Below are 24091 nucleotides of genomic sequence, written 5' to 3' on the forward strand. Positions count from 1 at the left end.
TCAACTTTAAACTTTTTAAGTTTAATCAAGAATTTCAACTTTAATTACCAATTATCTCTTGGTCCAGCAGTAATTTTCATTCTCATTTTAAAAGGGGTCTTAAGTTCAAAACCCCAACAAATAAGAAAAAAATCAACTTTTATTGTATTAAAAAATAATTTCAAATTTAATTAGAACCCTATCCGGTCTTTGCATTCAACTCAAATTCCTTGAAGTTGCACACGAAACCCCTTCTACATTTAATTAAATCATAGATAAGCTTGTTTTAAAATTCAAGTTGTTCATTTGACAATATTGCATCCAACACATTGTTGTTTAGCTAATGAAAATTTTCCTTAAAATATTTACTTTTAAGAGAAAGGAGTAACGATACATCGAGGTTAAAGAAAGTAAGGAAATGAGGAGGATATCGATCAAACTCGAGTACAGGGAAACATGCACACTACATTAGTCAACGCGCCTAACCAACATATGCAGAATATTCTTTTGATATACATCAAGATACAATTCACCTTATCATTTGAATTCTCCAAAAGGGAAAAAAAATTCACAATAATACCTGTATTTACCATATCTTTCTTTTAGGTTGTATGTGAATTACCAAATTATTTTGACTACATATGGTAAAACATGATTTCATACCCTCTTCATGGTCGGCAAACCCAACGGTCGTCTACTAGAGTGATAAGTCTTGTTAAGTATACGACACACTTTGTTCATGTCCTTAAAAAACAAATAAAAGGTCCTATTAAAAAGGGTTTAATTAAAATTTAACGACGATATAAACCGCCCCGGTGTAATTAAAGCTTCGAAATTCAGCCCAAAACAAAAAAATAAACAGCGAAATCAAATTGAAGGCTTCAAGTTCTCACGTGTTTCACCGTCACAGCTTCTTCACTCAGCTGGTACGATTTTTCTCTCATTTTCATCTTAATTCTTAGTATCCTTTTCACTATCACGCGAAAATTTCAATACTATGTCCAAAGAATCAAACTTTTAATGCAGTTTCCAATATATATATTGTATGCATCTTCAACTTCAATTGTCCTCAGTGTGGTATGCAATTAATTAGGTCAGCTTTTGCTTCAATTGAGATTCTTAAATATGAAATTAGGGCTTTAAATTTGATTTGGTTGACATTCTGGGTTAGTTTGGGATTGGGTGGTGGCACCGTCACTGCCTACATTTTGGCTTATGAAAAATATCGTGTATATATATATATATATATATATATATATTTTCTGTGAATTTAAACCTGTCTGTTTGGGCTAGTTTTTCATATCAGTTTATATAAAGCTGTAGAAATAGTAATTGTCAGTAGTTCTATAATTTCTGAACAGAAACCTGAAAACATGAAATGGTTTACATAATTTTGACTACTTAGAATGAATTATTTAATTTTTTGGGTTACTCTGTTTTCTGTTTTGGTTGCAGATTTCATCCCTTCAATCTTGGTTGCAGATCACTCCTTTGTTTAATGCCTTTTAAATTTTGGTTGCGCATATGAACCGTCATAGAAGACTTTGAGCAATCAAATTATAAGTTGGTGCTGCCTCACCTTACCCTTCCTTTTCTTGTCTCATCTTTTCCTTGCATTGCCGCTTGAGTTGTCTTAATACCTCTCCTTTGCTGTGCTTGTTTTATGAACATGTTTCTAAATCTGCAACTCTCCATGCCATAAACATTTAGGTTCTATTTGCTTCGTAGGCTAGATTAGATCATATATTATCGTGTGTTTGTTGATGGAATCTATTTTTCCATTAAATGGAATTTTGATGTTACACTACTTGATTACAAAAGCTTCCATCCTAACATGCTTTCTTGGATCTGTAAGATGCTAATGATGGTTGTTGACTTTGCAGTTGTTTTCAGAGGCATATCTTGCTGAAATGGCCAATAACCCTCAGTTTTCAGGTCTACAGGTAATGTGTAAAGAAAACTGTATTTATATGTTTGTATCTTGTAGATCACTTATATTTAGAGATTTTTTTTAGTTTTTCTATTTGCTCTATACATGTTTTGCTTTAATCTTATTTTTCTCATCAATTTGGTCTGAAGGGGTACCTTTCTGGAGTCTTTTAGGCTATTACTTTTTATCTGCATTCCAAATAGATTAAGGAACTCATGGCGTCTTTGCTTCATGCATCAAGGCTTGTCTTATATCTTCATAGGTTCTCATCCAGTGACCTGAAGCTGGGTTTGGTAATTTAAGTTGACTTTTTTATTTTTTTATCTTTAAATTATTTAATACTTTCCTTTTTGTTCTTTCTGTTTCTGGTTTTATAAGCGGTGAACTTTGTGGTATAAATAATTGACTAAGTTCATTATTTCTAATGTATTTAATATTTTGGTTTCCCTCCTTGCTTATTACCTTTTAGATGTTAGGGCTGTTCATTTTTCGGTTACCTTTCTATTTTCCAGCAACATGCAAGACCATTTGCACTTGAAAAAGGTGATGAGGCAGTGTTTTCCTTTCTTATGGATCCATACCATCCATTATTTTAATGGTTATACTTTCTCATGTATTTGACTTTTCCCTTCAAAAATATTTTACCTTTCAAAAGTATGAAAGCTTCTGATTCCATAAAAAAATTTAAAAATAGATGCTGGCCAATTATATTCTTACGCTTTGCTAATTATCTTCTCCTTTTTCTTTTTGTTGGATAGCCTCTTCGGCCTCCTATGGTTGGTTCTGTTGATCCTCCTCGAAGTTTGCCGCCCATGTCTTTTCAAGTAACACATTCCTTCTTAATGAATTTGTTTGTCACCTGTATATTTTCAATGACATCTAAAAACAGTCCCCTTCCAATTTAATTTTATGCTGCAGTTCCGGCCAGTAGTTCCAGCACCACATTCGCAGGAGTTCATTTCTGTGGCTTCTCAAAAATTTTCAGCATGTTGGTAGGGGTGTTCCGTTGATGAATGTTAGATTGCCTCCTCCAACTCACCAACCCCAGTTTTCGCAACCAATGCAGCAGTTACCTCCAAGATCTGGTCAGGCAGGTCATGGTATGCTGCCATCACAGGCCATTCCATTGCCAGTTAGTCAGCCCAACAGGAACTTTGCATCTGAATTGCCCCTACCTCAGCCTAATTCACAAGGTCCAAATAACGCCATGCCTAACTTAGGTGGCCCACGAACACCTCTCTCTTCATCATATACTGTAAGTCTTAGGAGTGCTGTTGGTTGACTTTTTATTTTACTTTAGGCCTTGAATTCATAAGTCTCACTTATGCAGTTTGCACCTTCTTCTTATGGTCAAATGCCAAGAAGTTTTAATGACTCCACCCAGTATCAGTCTATATCTCAATTGCATGCACCTAATGTTTCATCAGAGGGACAAGTTACACCTCTGCAGCACACCGGCGAACGGCCTGCTGTAACCTCTTCCAGTGCTCCAGTAAGAAGCCTCTTTTTTAAGCTTTGAGCCTATTTTCATGCTCCTCAGCTGTCTATGCCGATTTCTTGGTAGCATTCATTATCCCTTAAAATTTCAGGAAACAGGTGTACGGCCTAACCCTGCTGGAGGGACCGTGGCAGAATGGAGAGAGCATACATCTGCTGAAGGAAGAAGGTGGTGATTCTTACTATTCCACCTAATTGTTTCTTAAGCTTCAGTTTGTTAGAATGTCGTACTTTAGTAGTTTTTATGGCTGATAACCTGTGCTAATCGAATATTGTTCTTTGCTGTATGAACTATTCAGATTTTATTACAACAGGAGGACAGGATTATCTACTTGGGAGAAGCCTTTTGAATTGATGACACCACTGGAGGTTAGTCATGCATGTAACTTACTTGTCCTGGTGCCCCTTTGTTAGTGATCATTTAACAGTTTTCATTTCCATGGAGTTGTGAGCTTGTCTGTGTTTCCTGGTTGGTGGTGTTCTGATTGGGTTTGATTTATCAAGTTCCTTGTTGTTCAAATGTCCGCTCTTTTTGTATCTTGTTACACCGCATTCAAATCTTATGCAAGTCTGGTGAAATTTGGTCCATTAGCTCATGACAGGAGTTTCTCTCAGGCAGACAACCACTAATTTGTAACATTCATTGCAAGGTTACCACTATCCAGTAGCCTGGTTGGACCATTAGTTATAGCTTTTCTGTGTACATTGAGATAAGTCACAAGTCATTTTTATACAACTTTTTTTGGGGTGTTATTGGCTCAATTATGGTGCTAAGTTTGAAATAAGGAAAGAGTTACCTTTTGTATTGGAAACATTGTTTATTTGTGTTGGTAACTGGAAAATCCTACATCTTTTGCTTGAAGAATCTTTAGTATGTACAGGATGCTTTTTTCTTCAAATTAATTGACAATATTTAGAATGTTAGGTTATTGACACATAATTAGTAAATTCGTTAAAATACACAAAATGAATCTCTCAACAATCATTATCTCATAACTTTCAATGAGTTCATGGTAATTGGCTTACCTAAGTTTATATATTCGATATACATGTTATGGAAATGCACTGAGATGTTTACTTCTTGTCATACTGCTAATATTATTCTTAATCATTTAACGTTTGATCCACTTCGAAGGTATTCTCTTTTGGTAAGACTTCCAAGGTATTACGAGATTTGTTTTCTGTTGTTTTCTATTTGCATCAATCCTAGAAATAGTGTTAATTGTGTTTCAATTCGTTTAAGAGTTTTTTCATTTTTGTTTTTTTGTTTGTTTTCTCTTTGTTCATTTAAGCATTGTGTGATTTCCATAGCTTTAAAGATGCTTACAGGTACATGGCGTGCCAATCTATTGAGAGGTAGGATATGCTGTGGGTCTTTGCTGCTTGCTCTACGTACTATATAGCTTGAATGTTAGTAAATCCTGTCATTTGTTTTACTTGATTTTACGATAACATTTGGGTGAAATTGTATGTTTAATTCTTTAGTGCATACTATTTGAGACTTTTGCATTTACACTGCTATAAGGAACTCGACAAAATGACCTCGTAACTTACATCAGAAACATCTTTCTTCTATACATACATGCATTGTGTTTTCAGTTTTAAATTTCTGGCTTTGATAGGTACCTCATCTCTTTATAATCGATTAAAACTTGTCTAATTTTAGGGCAGAAATTGAGAGTTTTAAAATTTTACTTTATTGTAGCTTGAAGGGTTTTGCCTCATATCGTTTGGGGTTCATCTTTCAAGGCTTGCGCGTAATCTTTAGTGTCGTAGAGGACAAGAAAGTTGCAGCGCTTGATTCTTTGAATAGTTTTAGCAGCTATTATTATTGGGATTCCCAGTTAGAAGGGCCTTCGTGTAAGTTGCACGGTGGTTTAGTTTTTGTAAAGTTGCATTAGGTGAGGGTTCTAGGGGCAAGGGAGGGAATTATGGTTATTATTAGGAAGTTTTAGGTGAAATTCTTCCATTGATCTTAAGCAATTTTTTCTGCGTGCCTTTATGCTAGGGTGGGTGACTAGAACTATGTTAGAATTAAGATCATATGATTTTCGAATTTCATCTTCTCCAGTGGCTCTTTCCCCAGACATGTGCTGCCTCTGTGTGTGTGTGTGTGTGTGTGTGTGAGAGAGAGAGAGAGAGAGAGAGAGAGAGAGAGAGAGAGAGAGAGAGAGTTCACCAAAGCAATTCATTGTGCTGGATAGGAATAAAATCGATTGTGCCAAAATTGTTGTTAGGCAGGTGCTGTAGTGATATTAATGTTCTAATTTTCTGCCAGAACTTTGGTTTGTAATACTTGTCAATGTTAGCTTTACTTTTATGTTCGACAATTCTTATTGTTCGATTTGTGCTTCTGGAGCTGGACTAAAATGTCACAGTTTTACTTTTCAACCTACAACTAGCTCCACTTTTCTCTATTAATCTAATTTGGGAAAAAGTATTGCTTAAGATAGAAATTCAACTTATTTAATTTCTTCACTGGGACAGAGGGCAGATGCATCAACTAACTGGAAGGAATTCACCAGTCCTGATGGAAGAAAGTGAGTAATTGATATTGGTTCTGTAAATATAGTCATCAATGCAAGTTTACAATTTTAAACTCGTTGGTACTTGTTTGCTTCATCCTATATGTAAATGCTACAGGTATTACTACAACAAAGTCACAAAAGAATCAAGATGGATTATGCCTGAGGAACTGAAGGTTTTTCACTGTTCCAACCCGTTTGCACCACCCATCTATGCCTCAAGTTTTTATAATCTTTCCCATTTTTATAATTTTCTTATTATTCATCTTTGCAAATATTTCTTCAAGTTGGCTCGAGAGCTTGTAGAAAAGGCGCCTGTGAAGGAAATGCAACAAGAAATGCTTGTAAATCATCATGCTACAGTCACCGTTTCCCCCCCTGTAGCTGAAGCTGATACGCTAGTCAATGCTGCCCAAGTAGCATCAAGTCCTGTTTCTGTGGCACCTGTTATTGCCACTGGTGATGGTGATGTTCAAACTGCTGCAGCATCAAGATCATCTACCTCACCTGTTGTGGCTTCTCCTGTAATAGAAAATCCCAATGGAGTTCACACACCTGTTGTTGTACCATCTTCTGCTGTGTCAAGTGCTGAAGCTGCTGTTACAATCAACGATACTGTTGCAGAACCAATGTACTGTCATTTAACTGGTTTTAGGTGCTTTCATTTGCAATTGCAGCTGGTATGTTTGGTATGTATTTTGAAAATCTGAAATTTGTTGAGCTCATTTTGTAGGGAAAGTTCGAACAATTTATCAGCTCAGGATTTTGTTAGTTCTGCTGATGGAGTTCCAGTACAGGAGAATGAGGTATTTTTTAGGTTTCTTCTGTAGTTGTGGTATTGAATTCTTGACGTGCTTTTCTTGAAACTTGATATAGCGAGGCCTTGCAGGAAGCTACGGATGACGTAACAGGAAAGAAAATTAATGATATTGCATCAGAAGAAAAACCAGTTGATCGGGAACCCATAAGTTATGAAAATAAATTGGTACAACCTAAAATTCTTACTTCAAGACATTGCGTATCTTTCGTTGTTAATTTCTCAAATTTCAACACATTGCAGTCTCTTTCATTGTTACTGTCCTGGCACACCCTTTATTATTTTAACTTATGTTTTCTTTTTTAGGAGGCTAAAGATGCATTTAAAGCACTCCTGGAGTCTACCAATATTGGTTCTGATTGGACTTGGGATCGGGTAATTTAATTATGTTATGTCATATAACTTCTCTGTTTTTATTTATTTGTTTTATATGGGAAAGTACCTGATATAACACTGAATATTACCAGGCCATGAGGGTGATAATTAATGACAAAAGATATGGTGCTCTGAAAACACTTGGAGAGCGGAAGCAAGCTTTTAATGAGGCAAGTCTTTACTTTGTTGTGCGAATAAAAGAAATTATAGCATATACCAAATAATGGTTTCATGAGAGTGGGATTCTGAGAGGGAGATGTGGTGTTGTCTTAATCTTCATCAATTTGGCATGAAATAGCCCACTCTCAAACATTGGATCCATGCATTTGGTCTTTGACAGACTGATGTTACCATTAAATCATGACTACTGCCGTCTGGTATTCTTAATATCACAGTTAGAGTATATAATTTGTGTTTTTGAAAGCTGAAAATTTTCTAGCAATTTGATACACTTATATCGTTGTGGTTTCTTCTGATGATGATATTAATATGCCTATAAATAACCACTAAAATCGAGATTATGTTTCAGTTCTTGGTACAAAGGAAAAAACAAGAGGCTGAGGAAAGACGTATCAAACAGAAAAAGGCACGGGAAGAATTCAAAAAAATGTTGGAAGTAAGTTATGTACTCCTTGAAAGATTCTTCTTTCTCTGAATAGAAATTTCCTCGTTTCCTTTTCTTATTTATGTCATGAAATCCTTGCAGGAATGCTCAGAGTTAACATCGTCCACAAGATGGGGGTTTGTTTTTCCTTATATCAATATTTGATATTCTGTTTATAATATATGCAATGGTTGGTTAATGCGGATGGTTAAATTATCGTACAGAAAAGTAGAGAGCATATTTGAACACGATGAACGCTTCAGAGCTGTTGAACGAGATAGAGATCGCAGGGATATGTTTGAAAACTATGTAGAGGAACTCCAAAAGAAAGTAAATTTCTGATATCTTGACATTCTCCTCCGTTTGTAACATTTCCGTGCATGTTGCAGATTTTAACACCCCTTAGTTACAAAAATGTACATTGATTTGAGCAACTTTAAGCTGGGATTTTACTGAGGAATCCTTTCCTGATCTAACTATTGAACCTGAGTTGACCTCCATAACCTTATATTTGAGTCGACCCACATGACTTTCTGTCCATTTGTGGGTGTTCTTCAGTGTGCATATGAAGTCGGATCTATTGAGTTTTGCTCATTTTAAAGCTTGATTTTTAATGGCTATTCTTAGCTGACAATAAGAGCTTTACATAGACTGACCTCATAAATTAGGTGTTCCAATCTTAACCTTAACGTTTTTCTCTTTCATCCAAACTTCTTGACTATAACATCCTCATAGTGAAGGTAACAAATAACTTAGTGCAGATGTAGTTTAGATTAGCATTTGATGCCCATTATTATTTGGTACTTTGAAGATCATGGATTTCAAGTATATATGTTCTTACTGCTGTTAAACTGGATTTTGGTCAGGAACGAGCAAAGGCAATGGAGGAACGTAAGCACAATATAATGGAATACAGGCAATTCTTGGAATCTTGTGACTTCATCAAGGTTCTCTTTTAGCATGTTTCTTTTGTATTCATGGGTTTCTTTTGCCATCAAAACTTATACATCTTGGAATCACCTTCTCACTTAGGCAAGCAGCCAGTGGCGAAAAGTTCAAGATCGTTTAGAGGCTGATGAGAGATGTTCACGTCTTGAAAAAATTGATCGTTTGGAAATTTTCCAGGTAATTTCCTCATTTAGCTAGTGATACTTCAAACTGGACTTTGAAGCTTATTTTAAAATGTTGTCGCAGGAATATCTGCGGGATCTAGAGAAGGAAGAGGAGGAGCAGAGGAGGATACAGAAGGTTCTTTATTGTTCGACTCTGTTGATATAGATCTTTGTGTTTATTTTTAAACGGACATTTATTTTATCTGGGGCTTTCTTGGGGCACAGGAAGAATTGAGAAAGACAGAACGTAAAAACCGTGATGACTTCCGCAAATTGATGGAAGAGCATCTCGCTGCAGGCACTCTTACGGCTAAATCTCACTGGCGTGATTATTGCATGAAGGTTAAGAAAACTTTTTCATTTTTACTTTTAAATATTAATTTAGCTGATTCATGTTGTTCTCTAATGTAATTAACTCCCTGTTTTTCTTATTTTCTTCTGTTTTTGTGCCTTTGTCCTTTTAGGTTAAAGACCTACCTACATATCTTGCAGTTGCATCAAACACCTCTGGTTCAACTCCGAAAGATTTGTTTGAAGATGTTGTTGAGGAACTACAGAAACAAGTACTTGAACTGTACCTTGCCATTTTGTACTTCTGATTTATATTAAATAGGTCTATAACTCTATCTTTGCAGTCCAACCAAAGACCAACAATCTGTTGCCCCTTCCATATAAATTTACTGTGTTCATGTTTCCATGTTTTGGGTCCCTATGTAAAATTTGATTCTGTAATTACATTGCAATAGAATTTCCTTCTTTCTTTTCCTGTAACAATATTTTATTTAATTTATTTAATTTTTAACATAAATTTTATACATTTTATGAACGATAAATCTGCCTGTTTTCTACAGTATCATGAGGATAAAACTCGAATCAAGGATGCCGTGAAGTTGGGAAAGGTTTGATTTGTCAGACTTTTCTTGTTTCCATTTTATACTATTGTTAGATATCTAATGTGAGATTGTGTTTAGGTCATGCTTACATCAACCTGGAAGCTTGAAGACTTCAAAACTGTTATATCAAATGATATTGGCTCTCCACCCATATCAGATGCCAACTTAAAGGTACATATAGACTTCACACAAAGATGATGACATTTGCATTTCTAGAAGTCTTTAATGGACATCAGCTTTGATCTTGTGGTCATTGCTCTTAAGAATCATTTAAGTAAGCTTGATGAATTTCCTACAAATTATCTTGTGGTCCAATGATTTTGAATTTTTTTGGCATGAAAACTATGGAAACTTCCTTGGACCTGTTGCCACAATATGATTTTTAGGTAACAAGTATTTCTTTGGCAAAATTTCTAAATGGTTGCTCTTGGAAAAGCCTACACTTCAGACAATGCCTTATTTTTTCAGAAAATCCAAAGAAAGTATTGCCGAGAAGCTAGAACAAGGCTGCTAATTAACTCCATTTCCAACCTCAGATATAATTCCTTAGTCATGACTCATGATGAAGCTACTATGTGCATTCTTAGTCTAAATTGATGCCATTGTTCCAAAGTTCCAGTCTTTGCCAGTCAAGTCGCCCGGATATATGTTAGATGATGAACTGTGCAGTACTCTCTGGGATGAGGTAGTTATAACTTATAAGCATTCAAGAAGTTGCAATGAATAGGACACTAGGAAGGAAAACATCCCTTGTGCAACCATATATATTTTTTTTATATGTGATGTTTAAAGTGTTAATGAATGTAAGTGGCTTCACGAGGGAAGTTTCCACGTGGCAAGGAAAAAGGGCTGATCTGTTGATAAAATTCATTTATGGATTGGTTATTTTTATGTTTGGTTTCATCCTACACTGTAGCTTCTACAGTAAGTTCTTTGTCATTGTACTATGTGTGTGATTTTTAACTGCCTTGCAGCTAGTTTTTGATGAGTTATTGGAACGAGTGAAGGAGAAGGAGGAGAAAGAAGCTAAAAAACGTAAACGTCTTGCAGATGACTTCTCTCATCTCTTATCTTCTATCAAGGTGTAGCACACTGTGTGCCAACTTATGATATTATGATGTTCTCAGTTTCCTAATGGTTTAGCAGTAACATAATTTTTCTCTATTTTGCTTAAATTTTTGTCATCTCTCTGATTCATTATTTCTTGCAGGAGATGACTCCATCTTCTAAGTGGGAGGACTACAAATCACTTCTTGAAGGTAGTCAAGAGTGCAGGTATATTTTATTAATAACTTAAATCACCTTCGAATTATCTTTTATGTTCATAATAGTGTTATTTGTTGTTTTTCTTTTAATTTTATATAGTGACTTCTGTTCCATAGAAGCATGATTTTATGACTCCTAAAGTATCTCTGACATTCACTTTTTGTGCCTGGAGTTTAATATCTGAGAGATCTCTACTGTCTGGCTGATGTTTAGGGCAATAGTGGAGACACGTAGGCTCTTGACAAGTTGACATTATTTCTTACATTTTGGTATAAAAGAAAATTGTGGAAAATGAAGAAAACTTTAAAGGAACATAGAATTGAAATTTGAAAGTCAAGCTCAGAATAATTTATATTGTGCCGGACAAGTTTGTTTTAGGTTTCTTAGACTTTAACAAATAACATTTTTCTCTAACTGACTATTGCTTGATTATTTTGGATGCTTGTGTAGTGCTATTGGTGAAGAGAGCTTCTGCAAGGAGATATTTGATAAGCATGTAATGCAACTGAAAGAACAAGCAAAAGAGAAAGAGAGAAAACGAAAAGAGGAAAAGGTACTAATTAGTTGGATCACAATTTTGTAAATCAGTTCCTATCTCTGATATATGAGCTATTATTCTCTTTTGAATGTGGAATATAACTCCTGCAGGGTTTACATCTGGTATGCAGAGTACTTGTATGTTTCATGTTTGAATCGTTGTTAAGCTTGCATTTGGTGTTGTTTTGAGTGATTATAGTTGTACTGAATAATGAATACATATATGATTTTTACTTTTTAGGTTTTATTTTTATTTTTATATGCAAATGAACTATTTCTTGGCGACTTGGACAACTTATAACGATGTTTGTCCCGCATATCACTAGGAATTCAGAAGTATGATTATTTGCATGACTAGACACACTTTTGTTGTCTAAACCATTTTTTAGATAACTTTATGACGAGTGTTTTTATTTCTAGAAGGGTGTTCACAAGGAATCCCAAAATTGTAAATGGAGGTTGTGATTACATGATATAATAATATATGGCAAGATGCAATGTAATGATATGAGAGGATTATGTTCTCATTAATAGAACCTTTAAGAGTTTAAATATGGGTTTGCTGAGTTGATTAATGTTTATTAGCTTAAATAAGGAGTTTATATAATAGCACAGGCTACTAATGAAGGAAAGTAAATAAAGTTAAAATAAAAGAGTAATAACTTAATGCTGTATCCCATTGTATTGTTGGTTACGTATGATTATTTTGAACTGAAAGAATGATACTTGCAAACTTCAGTCACTTCTCATGTATTACTTGTCCATTAATATGAGACCTTGAATTTAACGCAATGAATTCCTATAATTTTCTACACCCTCTAGGAAAAGAAGGAAAAGGAGAGAGATGATAGAGAAAGGAGAAGGACGAAGCAGAGAAGAGAAAAGGAGGTAGAATATGAAAGAGAAAGAGAGGAACGCCTTAAGAAAGATGGTTTAGACAGTGAGACTGCTGATGTAATGGACATTCATGATTCCAAAGAGAAAAAGAGGTCTGGGAAAGACGATAATAAGAAACATAGGAAGCGCCACCATAGTGATGAAGATCATGCCAATGGAAATGAGAATGATCGGTCGAAAAGATCTCATGGATCTAGCAGTGACCACAAGAAATCAAGACGGGTATGTTGAGAATAATCGTGACCTTTCATTTGATTTATTATTTAAACACTGATATAAATTTTACCTCGTTTCCTATTGTTATTGCGTAGCAGGCACCTGGTCATGAATCAGATACCGAAAGCAGACATAGAAGACATAAAAGAGATCATCGGAATGGTTCTCGTAGAAGTGGTGATCACGATGAGCTAGAAGATGGGGAATTTGGCGATGTTGGGGAAAGTCGGTAGTTGTTTCATCCTACAAATTGCTTATGCCTGTGTTTAAACTTTTTTTAATGTTGCCAAAATATATGTTTTTCATATTACAATCTTTGAACTTCTAGTGCTATAATATATATTCAAATATATATTTTCCTTTTTGTTTACTAAGAATTAGCTGTATTATGCTGTACTGTTTCCACCTAGTTTTCCCCACTAACAGGCTTGCTTGTAGACTACTTTTCCAACCTCTCCCTAGCCTGAATGTTCTTGAGCATTTTTGTTTCTTTTGCCTGCCCTTCCATTGTTGACACTATCATGCAGACGTTGCATCTTTTTCTGCTAGAGCCTTTTGTTTCTCAGGGGGCTGAAAAGAATCACTTCCATTCTGTGGTTTTGCTCACAAATGGGAAGCTGAAGTTGGTTTGGGGGCTTCTCTTCGGCTTTCGAAGCGACGTGCTTCAGGGTAAAAAAATGTTTCTAGTGACTGATAAACATACGACGGATATTCGTATGTTTTGTAACTCATCCATTGGACTGGGGAAAAAGCTAGGAGACAAAAGAAAACTTATTAATATTAGCTTTACTCACAAAGATGCAGCAAGCATGATTTCAAAGAATACAAATTGGGAAAATGATAGCTGCAACATGTTCCATGCAATTATGCTATGCATTGCATGATAGTTTTGCTACTTATTTCAACAATGTACTAGAAGCGAATTCTTCATACAATGGATCAGAAATTAGTCTAGTCAATGTTAATTCATTGTTTTTGACTTTTTTTGGAAGATTTTAGTAAAACCATTACTTATGTAGCCCTCATGCTTATGGTTTCCGCACTAGTTTACTAGGACGGTTCATAATTCACTCCCATATTGGTGAGCTTTTGTGAGCCAGCAAAATTCAAAGTGATTTCCACCAAGCTCAGAATTAAATTATAATTTTCGCATGGGTCTTGTAGCTCAAGCGGTTAAAAACAATTACTCCTGCAAATGAGGTCTTAAGTTCGATTCTCCCCTTCCCCTAATATCGATTGTATTAAACAAAAAAAACAAATTTTTTTATAATTTTCACCTCCATGCTTCTGAAAGAATAAAAAGGCCATGAAGATGTTGAGGTCTGGATAGTGATCTAACAGCTTAGATTCACCTAAAGCTAAAAGGCTGCTGCAAGCTTGAAAAGATGACAAAAAGAAGCTTCTTTCATTACCACCGATTGTCATGCCTATGGACTCTTTACTTTTCTCTTTATATTTTCGAGCCACCCCCAATCCCCACCAACAGCCAACAACTAAAAGTTAATGCCAAAAGAATGGTCTACATTTTTATTTGACAAAAATTGCCTACACTTTATAAGGAGACAATTTTTATTTGACTAAACACCCCCACCCCGCGGCCCCCGCATAATTTCTCATGGGTTCTATTCCATAAGCAAATGAGCATGCTGAGAGTTATCATAATAGTGCACATACATTTTGACTTGCACTTTTTAAGATAATCAATCAATACGTGTCAAATTATGATTTGTTGATGTTGACTTTTAAAAACCGAACATTGGGGGTGTATTTTTAAACACTCCTGCACGTGTGACGAATTTTCAAACTTAAAACGTGGACAACACATATTATGTGACGTGATTAGCCCCTTACTTTGATACTATGAAGGAAGTTGAGGTTTCATTCCAAAACCAATTGGCAATGGTAGAAATAGCATAACTCCTTATAAACTCAGGCTAAGTCTCTTAATTTTTCAACGTGGGATAAATACTCTCAAGACTTTTTAATCATTTAATTAAACATTCAGGAGGTGACAAAACAATGTCAGCTGGGAAGTTTCCTCCAGAATCCAGGTGACATTGGAGGGACAGGTACGCTAATTTTGGACTAATCCAATTATGGCATAATTTCTTAATTAGTTTAAATCAAGACAAGATCCAAATTCTAGAGGCATTGTTGCGTGTTTTTAGATTTTGTCAACGCGTGAATGTTAAACCGTGACACCCCGCGGAGAATATTTGTATGTTCACATGCAGGGTGCTACGCCAACACGGCATCACTTAGCTAAGCTTAGCTGACCGCACCGTACTAGGTATATTTGCACTAAACCTGGCCATGCCTATTACGAACATGGGGATTTAATAAATTTAACAATATTAATTACTTCTTTTGTTAGCCATGCGTAAATTACTGAAGAAATCAAAAGAATTTGAAAAAACAATTAGCTATTAGTCTACTCAATATAATTTTTAATTTTTAATTTTTTAAAAAATAGCTATTGGGTTAGTATGGGGACAAAAAATAAAGTTTTTAGATAATGAATTAGGGATGATAACGACGCGAATTGGGTCTGAATTTGCAATTACTATTCCCATCCCTATGGAACAGGGATCAAATCGGGCCCATGATAACTATTTTATTTTCCTTAATAAAATAAATTATAATTATAATTATAATTTAGTATATGTAACGCACAATCACATAAAACGCACCATATAATCATACAAAGCTTAAATGGGGAATAAAGTTGGGGAGTGCTATCTTCATCCCTGCCTATTAAGCGAAGCAAAGCAAGGTTAACGAGATCGGGAAAAAAAATTGCAATACAAAATTGTGTATACTATAAATCACTTCAATTTGTTAGAAGAAGAAGTCTAAAATTCGAATGTCCTGTTATCACGAAAGAAAGAATAAAAATTTAATTGAGACGACATAAAATCCACTTACTTAAATACAATTCCACATTTGATCCGCTTAAATAAATTGCGGCTAATAATCTTCTAGATATCAAAGTGGTCAACGACTAGTGGGCTGTAGCGATCATCCAATTCATTTTAAAATTCTACATTTGCCCTTGTGATGACCTTCAGCTTCCTATATATGTATAGTTTTCCACAGCGTCCCATTCTCACAAACTACAAAAGCTCATCGTCTTAGAATCTGCAAAGTGCAAAGCAAAAACATGGCTTCCAAGCTCACCAGCCTCTGCTTCATAGCCCTCATCCTCTTCCTCTCATTAAGCTGCTCCGCAGCTCGGCCGCTGCCTTCAGCTTCTGATGCCAATGCAATGAAAGCTCAAGATGAGGTAATTAATAATTAATCAACTAATTAAGCTATTTCAGCCCAAATCATATTATAACTAAATTCGTAACTTTGTGATGAAATATTTCTGGGTTTTTGCTAATCTTTTGCTATCTTTATGTTATTGTTTTTTTCAGGTGAAGGATGTTGAAGTAGAAAAGGCCATGGTGGAGGAAAGCTGTGAGGGAGTTGGGGAAGAAGAGTGCCTCATGAGAAGAACGCTTGCGGCTCATATTGATTATATCTATACACAGAAGCACAACCCATAATTTCTTTTTTCTCTTCTTTCAATTTGTTTATTTTGCAGTTCTTCTGTACTGATCATCTACTTTAGGAAGTTTTTCTGTGTACTACCAGACCAGTGTATAGATGATATATATATATATATATATATAATAGAATGAATTTTGTGGAGAGTTCTTCAATTCTTTGTTCATTTTGTTTTCTGTACATAATTCTTACAAAATATTGACGATCGAGAATTAAAACTAAGAATAAACAACCCTTAATTTACTGATCATCACATAGATTTTATCTTTACCAAAGGTTGATAATGTAACCCGTAAGCGTGACACATGTAATATATTCTAAACTAATGATTCTTTCTTCCCAAATATGTTATAGCCAAACCAAACTTGTTTGTGGGTACATGTATAAGGAGTATATCTTAATCCACATAATTAAATTTGGGGACATAATCATATTCTCGACCATTAATCAATCTAGAGATGAGAGCTACTAGATTGGTTTGTAGCATGCGCGCATAATCGAAGGTTTGTATTTTAGTTGTATGTTGATCATAGGGCATTGACAAGATTAATCATGATGAGGTTCCTCTCAGAAGACTTTCATCATGTATGTGCATGCTTCCCCATATCTACTTTAGTTCTGCTACTTCTACTTTGCCTACTCATTTAGGTGAAATATAATTGGAATTAAGATGAATCTATATGAAGAAATTCTCCTATTTCCGGACGTTCTTATCGTGCACCATGTATTTTATATTACATATATTTACTTTCTTAAATATTTACAATAATATCTGCACAATAATAACGTGCGGACATTGAAATAAGAGAATAATATATATTTATGTATATACACACGCATGGCAATATATTTGGTATTGGTAATTATCATAGTGGAGCGTTATATGCTGTGTTATAATGTGCCAAGTGGATCCCATCCTAATATGATTTGGTGGGCAAAAGTTGTGACTTGGCATCACATTGCCTGATAAAAAGTGCAAAGTACTGCCATATACTTTCTTGAATCCACTTCAAAAGTTCTCTTTATGTACATAGATTTGGACCGACTTCAGATTCTCAATCTATAGAAAACATATATTTTATAGGTTTAAGATCGACCTTATTGTAAGAAAAATGCATGCATCTTTCTTAGGGTTATGTAACAATACATTTTAATGATTGGACCGTTTATATTTTAAATTATCTTTGTAAAACATTATCTAGATCGAAAGCTTTTTTGTCATCAAAAGTATGAAGAAAAAAAAACATAGTTTGTTAGATAAAACGGAAACAAAAATGTGATTAATCAAATGGTTAAACATTATGTTTTAGCTGAATTTTATTTTTCATGGATTTTGATTACACTGGTTCTTTTTGTAATTATAGAATTTTTTATTATAAAGAAAATCCTTAAAATTGAACTACATTACGGATGATTCACAATGTAACTAGCTTGTCCATATACATACGTCTCATTTCTCCTTAGAAAGAGAATGTTATAAATACTGTTAATAATTATTATTTGCGATACTCTGAATTACTCTGAACCACTCGATGTAAATGGTGATTCATCAAACTCAGACACAATGGACCATGCCCATTGTCACATCTAGCTGATCTAACCGTAATTTGCAAGACGTCTCCAAGTATTAGCTAAAGTGTGAATGGTGGCATGATGACTCAATCCATCATTAAGAGTCATTTAATCCCACACGCACTAATGGCCTCTGCTCTATCTCATTTCCATATGGTTGAAAAATAATGAAAGTTATGAATGCATTGAGTGTTACGTATATGATGCATGTGGCTACTTGTGGTTTAGACGGCAGCAACTAGGTGAGAGCCATTTCTACTTCTCTTTTGTAGCCATCAATGGCCAGCCATCCATAGATACATTTATTTATATGCATGGCCCTGCGTTTCGCTATCTTTCATATTTTTCTTCTCGCTCCACATATATGTATGGATATATCCTATAGGGTCAATGAAATCAATTGATTGGTCATTGTTTCGAGAGGCATTATTTATTAGTCAACGTTCAACTGCCTGCTGTGGCCGGCGTTCAGCTTGTGCAGCTGTGCTTATATAAATCAGTTCATTTGGCAGTATCCCAAGGATGCTTCTATCAAAGAACTAATAACTACAGCTAGCTACATAATTTTATTTGGCTTCAGACAAAATTTGTGTCATGTCATGTGCCCTATTTTCACTTGTTTTCACACGTTGCCACAACTGACACTAGCCAGGTGTATGTGAGAGGTGATCCCCAGGTAACTCCAAAAAAAAAAACAAACAAAAAACAAATGCAAACCAAGAAGTTTATAACTATAACTTTGATCAAAATTAACAAATCCCAAGAAATTAAACTGGGGCCCAAAACAGGCTACTTGCAGAAATGAAACGAAAATAGCACTGTTTTTCTATGTCCGGCCAATCACACTATGTCAGTGGATAAAAATTATCATTCGTGGCAATTGGCAGAAGATAGCAAAATAGTGTTATTCCCGTTGCACACAAGTGTTTCTCCTAACCTTGGCGGGGCATGGGTGGAGCTTAGCACAACAGCACTCCACAGATTCTATTGAGGACTTGAAGAAAGTATTTATGGTCTTCTCTTTGTCTTTCAGTCCAGAAAAATGAATGCTATTTAATTAAAGAACAAAGTTTCAACATTCAGGAATATTTTACAGACAAAACTTATCAGCAAAGCCAAGATCACTTCAGTCCATATAGAAGGAAAAGCAGCATATATCCATCAAAACTACAGTCTTCTACAACAGAAACAGCCAGCCACATAACTAAAATTGAAATCTAAAACTCGCAACACCAAATGACTTAAATACCAATGTCTACTCTGGTATATACGTTCAACCATCCCCTCATTTGGTCTCCTCTCTCAATTAGTCTTCGTTCAATCTCCGTGTTCATCACGGATCTCATTTCGATTCTCATTTAATCTTTTAGCACCTAAGCATATAAGAAATATGGCAGGTGACGGAAGCAAACTTATTGAACAGTCGAGCAAATGCACTGGGAAATTCCCCCAACTAATCCATAAAAGTCCGGAAGAGTACCAAAAAGCCTATGCTGGGAATGTGGATAATAGAACCACCACAACCGTCCCCAATGCCTGAATACAACTCTTTCCTTTTTACCCTTGTAAATGAGCTCCCAGATGCAAATGAGTACAGCAGCAATAGCCAATATCATACCAAACAGTGCATATTGGGGCTTACTTGGGGAGGAAGCCTGGTCAAAATCAAGTGACAAAATCTCTAGGCAGAGGCCGGTGAGTAAGAAGGCCCACTCTACCGAAGTAGCCTACAAAAGAAACTAGTAATTAATTCGGTTAAAGTCAACAATCTTGTTCCAAATTTATGGATTTCAGATTTTTGTTAACTTTGTGAGACAAAATACAAAAAGAACAGACAAGGATCAATTGACAGACGCGCTTTAAAGAAAATTACAACATAATTCCAAAACCCAAAAACAAGAAATCAATGCAGTGGAAACAGGGTACCTTTGGGCTAAGCCTAGGTGAGACCCGGACCATTGGCTTTGGTTGTGATCCTGCTGATAGGCGGACTTGCTCAAGCGCTCGGAGTCGTAGCTCTGATGGGTATTCCCTTACCCACCCAATACGGGGACCAACCCCAGTTGCCCACTTGCAGGACAAACACTTGGACTGGTCATTTATTATAGGTGCTTCTCCATTGGACTCTATGCTCTTATTCATCTCTGGCTCTAAGCACAACTTGTCAGGAATTTGGATTGACGCGGTCTCATCATCTGTTGCAAACATCTGTAAAAGACCACATATAGAGAAGTCAAATTTAGCTTCTTTTTTTCTTTCTACTTGTGTGCATAGTTAAAGTGCAAAATGAAGGCCAGAGCTGAATGTAACTACCTCGACATGGGTTAGGTCTACTGGTGCTCCTGCAGGAAGCTAATGAATTCCTTGAAATTGTCTTCAGTTGCGAGATAGTAACCACTATATGGCCATATACCTGAACAATTAAAAGTTTAGGAGATTTTAGCTCAAAACTGGAACTGCAAAAGAATTATATTCTAGCATTTGAGAAAACTAATGCATATGCATAATGTACCTTAAAACCCCATTGTGGGCAACTAGTCTTCCAGTTGTAACTGCAGGCCCCTCCAGATAGAAAACTTGAGTCATGAAAAGCACCTTTCCTTTTCTTCCCCACACATAAAGCCGTTGGTGCGCTGAGCACAAACATCCACTTAGAGCCTTTTACTGTGTCAACAAGCATCCCCGATTGTCTTGTGAACAAGCTTTCCGTTCTCTACAGTCACTTCATATCCCTCCAGGTCTTTCTGAAATGGAAAGTGAAGGAACATCAGCAAATACATTATGCATTAGTTCTTCCCCTCACAGCTCTATATTAATTTTAGATCAATCTGAGAAGAGATTGGTAAGTTCATTGATTTTCAGTTTCTTGTTAAATTAACCCGACGGTGTTTGCGATATGGAACTCTATACAATGAATGCATTTTGCCAGTTCTAGTTAAAGTACAATGTTGTTACTTTCATCCATTGGGTGAAGATGAAGAAACACAAAAACACAAAGGAGAGAGCTATAAACAGAATTGAACAAGAATTTAGAAGTACATAAACTCACAGCTTCAAGCCAGTACTGCAGGGCTAGTTTCTGAGCCTTCTGGTCCTTAGAAAAACCCTTTCGTGCTTGCAGATAAAAAGGACTTCGCTGTTAATTTGTCAGTCTGATTCCTATCACCAAAGTACCGGCAGCAGCCCTTGTCCTAGCCCGTGCCAACCGGCAAAGCAGCTTTATGTTTCTCAACGTTAAAGGACTTTGAGCCTCCTTTCAAAGCTGCGAAGTCCAACCACCTAAAACAATTACTCATATGTGATGAACAAAGGCTAGTTGTACAGCAAAGAATGTAACATAGACTTAAGGTACAAATCATAGTTCGTCCGCCACAACAGCACAATCTGCAAGGCCTCGTCTAGTGCTGTAACTCCTATATAGAATTTCTGAATCGTAGTTGCCGCAGCATCCCACTAACTAACTGCAGGCTCGTTTGTCCCATATGCTTCAAGTTTTAGTTCTGTGGAGTTCAAATTTATGAAGGTCGTAGTGTCCGCATTCAAACTGACTAATATCAACACTTAACAACTACAACCCATCAAGAATAATGGACCACATTGCATCATGAACATCAGAGACATAAATCAAGGTAATCAAATGTTAATTTCATACGATGCTCAAGAAGATTAAAAAGAAATAGTACAGCCGACCGGCTCTACTTCTTTTTCTAATTTTTTTAGAAGAAATAGTATCGCCGTTCGGCTATCCTCGGTTTATCCTACTTTTTAGAAAAGAAACAGTATCGCCGATCGGCTATACTTGGGTTTTCTTAATTTTTAGAAAAGAAATTGTATAGCCGAACGGCTATACTGGGTTTTTAAAATTTTTTAAATCGTATCGCCGTGCGGCTATACCAGGAATTTTTCCTATTTTTTATTAAAAACAGTATAGCCGCCGGCTATAACCCTTTTCTATTTTTTAAAGAAATCGTATAGCCGGCCGGCTATACTCGGAATTTTCCTAATGTTTTAAAAGGAAAAGTATAGCCGCCCGGCAATACTCCTTTCTCCCTAATTTTTTTTTTAAAAAGGAAATCGTATAGCCGGTCGGCTATACTCGGTTTTTCCTAATTTTTTCAAAAGAAATAGTATAGCCGGTCGGCTATACTCGGTTTTTCCTATTAGCACATATTTTTACAAACTTTTCAATAATAGACACAAAATTCAAGTATTATGCACACATTATTGATTACAAATAATATATTTAAAAATTTAAATATATTATATCAAAATATTATATAATAACCGAAATTTTAATTTTTTATTTGCCAAAAGTTTGCAGAATAAAACATGAACATATTTTATTTTTATAGCCGCGCGGTTATACGAAATTAATATATACAAAATATAAACTAATGCCACCAGGAGGGTCTTTTTTCTTAATTTTTTTAAGAAGAAATTGTATAGCCATGCGGTTATACGAGGAATTTTTTTTCTAATGTTATGAAAAGCGTAGTTTTTTAAATGAACTAGTATAGCTGTGCGGCTATACGCGGTTTTAACTAATTTTTTGTACAGAAATAGTATAGCCGCACGGCTATACTAGGTTTTCCTAATTTTTTAGAAGAACTAGTTTAGCCGTGCGGCTATACTCGTTATTTTTTTTTTTAAAAGAAATAATATAGCCGCCCAGCGATACCCTTTTCTCGGTTATTTTCCAAAAATAAATAATATAGCCGCCCGGCGATACGCGGGTTTTTAACTAATTTTTTGAAAAGAAATAGTTTAGCCGCACGGGTATAGGAGGTTTTTCTAATCTAGGAATTTTTCGTTTTTTTTTTCACTTATAAAAAAGGCATAGCCGCCCGGCTATACACCTTTCTTCTTAATTTTTTTAAAAATAAATAGGACAGCCGCTCGGCTACACTTGGTTTTCCCTAATTTTTTCAAAAGAAATAGTATAGCACGTATTTTTCATGCATAATGCACGTATTTTTACAAACTTTTCAATAATACACACACGTATTATACACAATTCTCACATATTATTGAATACAAATAGTATATATTAAAAAAAGGATTTGCACGTTTACCAGTAGAAGAAAGGTTGGGCATCCTTGCGATGTGAGCAGACAGTGTAGTAGAATAGCAAATTGAGCCCATACCGATGTCGTGGATCAATCTGCGAAAAGATTGGCAACTTCATTGGTTTTCAGTTTCTCATTGAATTTACATGGAACTCTATAAAACGAATGCATGTTTGCTATTCTAGTTAAAGTACAATGCTGTTACTTTCATCCATTGGATGAAGATGAAGAACACAAAAGCACAAAGGAGAGAGCTATAAACAGAATTTAGAAGTATATAAACGCACAGCTTCAAGCCAGTACCACAGGGCTAGTTTCTGAGCCTTCTGGTCCTTGGAAAAACCCTTCTCTAGTCTGATTCCTATCACCAAAGTACTGGCAGCAGCCCTTGTCCTAGCTCTTGCCAACCATGGCAAAGCGGCTTTATGTTTCTCAAAGTTAAAAGGACCAATTACACAAATATGATGAACGAAGGCTAGCTGTACAGCAAAGAATGTAACAGTCTTAAGGTACAAACCATAGCTCGTCAGCCACAACAGCACAATCTGCAAGGCCTCGTATTTTGCTGTAACTTCTATGGAATTTCTGAATCGTAGTTGCCTCAGCATCCAACTCACTATCTGCAGGCTCATTTGTCCCAGATGCTTCAAGTTTTGGTTCTGTGGAGTTCAAATTTATGAAGGTCATAGTGTCCGCAGCACTACACAGCTCTGTTCAGACTGACTAATATCATGGAAATTAACTACATTAACACTTAACAACTACAACCCATCAAGAATAATGGACCACATTGCATCATGAACATCAGAGACATAAATTAAGGTAATCAAACGTTAATTTCATAAGATGCTCAAGAAGATTAAAAAGAAATAGTACAGCCGACCGGCTCAACCCTTTTTCCTATTTTTTTAAAAAGAAATAATATAGCCGAGCGGCTATCCTCGGTATTTTAATTTTTAGTAAAGAAATAGTATAGCCGTCCGGCTATACTGGGTTATTGTTTAAAAATAGTATAGCCGCGCGGCTATATCAGGAATTTTTCAAATTGTTTTAAAATTAAAACAGTGCAGCCGTTCCCCTCAATTTTAGTATAGCCGACCGGCTATACTGTGTTTTTCCTAATTTTTTGAACAGAAATACTATAGCCGAGCGGCGATACCTGGTTTTTCTATTTTTTTAAAAAGAAATAGTAAACTGACCGGCAATACTCGGAATTTTTTAATAATTTTTGGAAAAGAAAAAGTATAGCAGCCCGC

At 35.6% G+C, this 24091-nt stretch overlaps 2 protein-coding genes and 1 pseudogene across 2 annotated transcripts; 2 read left to right on the top strand and 1 right to left on the bottom strand.

Moving 5' to 3' along the window:
- The first annotated feature begins 829 nt into the window (after positions 1-829).
- LOC148916171 (pre-mRNA-processing protein 40B-like) lies at positions 830-13025 on the top strand. Its single transcript, XM_089054198.1, is given in 30 exon segments — positions 830-905; positions 1863-1922; positions 2668-2733; positions 2828-2884; positions 2886-3164; positions 3240-3401; positions 3499-3575; positions 3706-3775; positions 5894-5946; positions 6050-6107; positions 6219-6562; positions 6665-6737; positions 6821-6916; positions 7055-7123; positions 7216-7293; positions 7653-7739; positions 7830-7864; positions 7952-8057; positions 8594-8674; positions 8760-8852; positions 8922-8975; positions 9065-9181; positions 9304-9402; positions 9691-9738; positions 9811-9903; positions 10707-10814; positions 10943-11007; positions 11449-11551; positions 12358-12654; positions 12744-13025. Coding segments are annotated over 29 exon segments (3039 nt in total). The 5' UTR covers positions 830-905; positions 1863-1889; the 3' UTR covers positions 12882-13025.
- Positions 13026-15748: 2723 nt separating this feature from the next.
- LOC103335047 (phytosulfokines-like) lies at positions 15749-16341 on the top strand. The gene is made up of 2 exons (XM_008238040.3): positions 15749-15931; positions 16065-16341. Exons 1-2 carry the CDS (start codon positions 15809-15811, stop codon positions 16194-16196), a joined length of 255 nt encoding a protein of 84 aa, XP_008236262.2. The 5' UTR covers positions 15749-15808; the 3' UTR covers positions 16197-16341.
- A 2745-nt stretch (positions 16342-19086) lies between these two features.
- LOC148916172 (IQ domain-containing protein IQM1-like) lies at positions 19087-23522 on the bottom strand (annotated as a pseudogene).
- Positions 23523-24091: the final 569 nt, after the last annotated feature.

This window comes from Prunus mume, linkage group LG6, assembly GCF_029339155.1.
Source record: "Prunus mume cultivar Tortuosa linkage group LG6, ASM2933915v1, whole genome shotgun sequence".
NCBI classification, from domain to species: Eukaryota; Viridiplantae; Streptophyta; class Magnoliopsida; order Rosales; family Rosaceae; genus Prunus; species Prunus mume.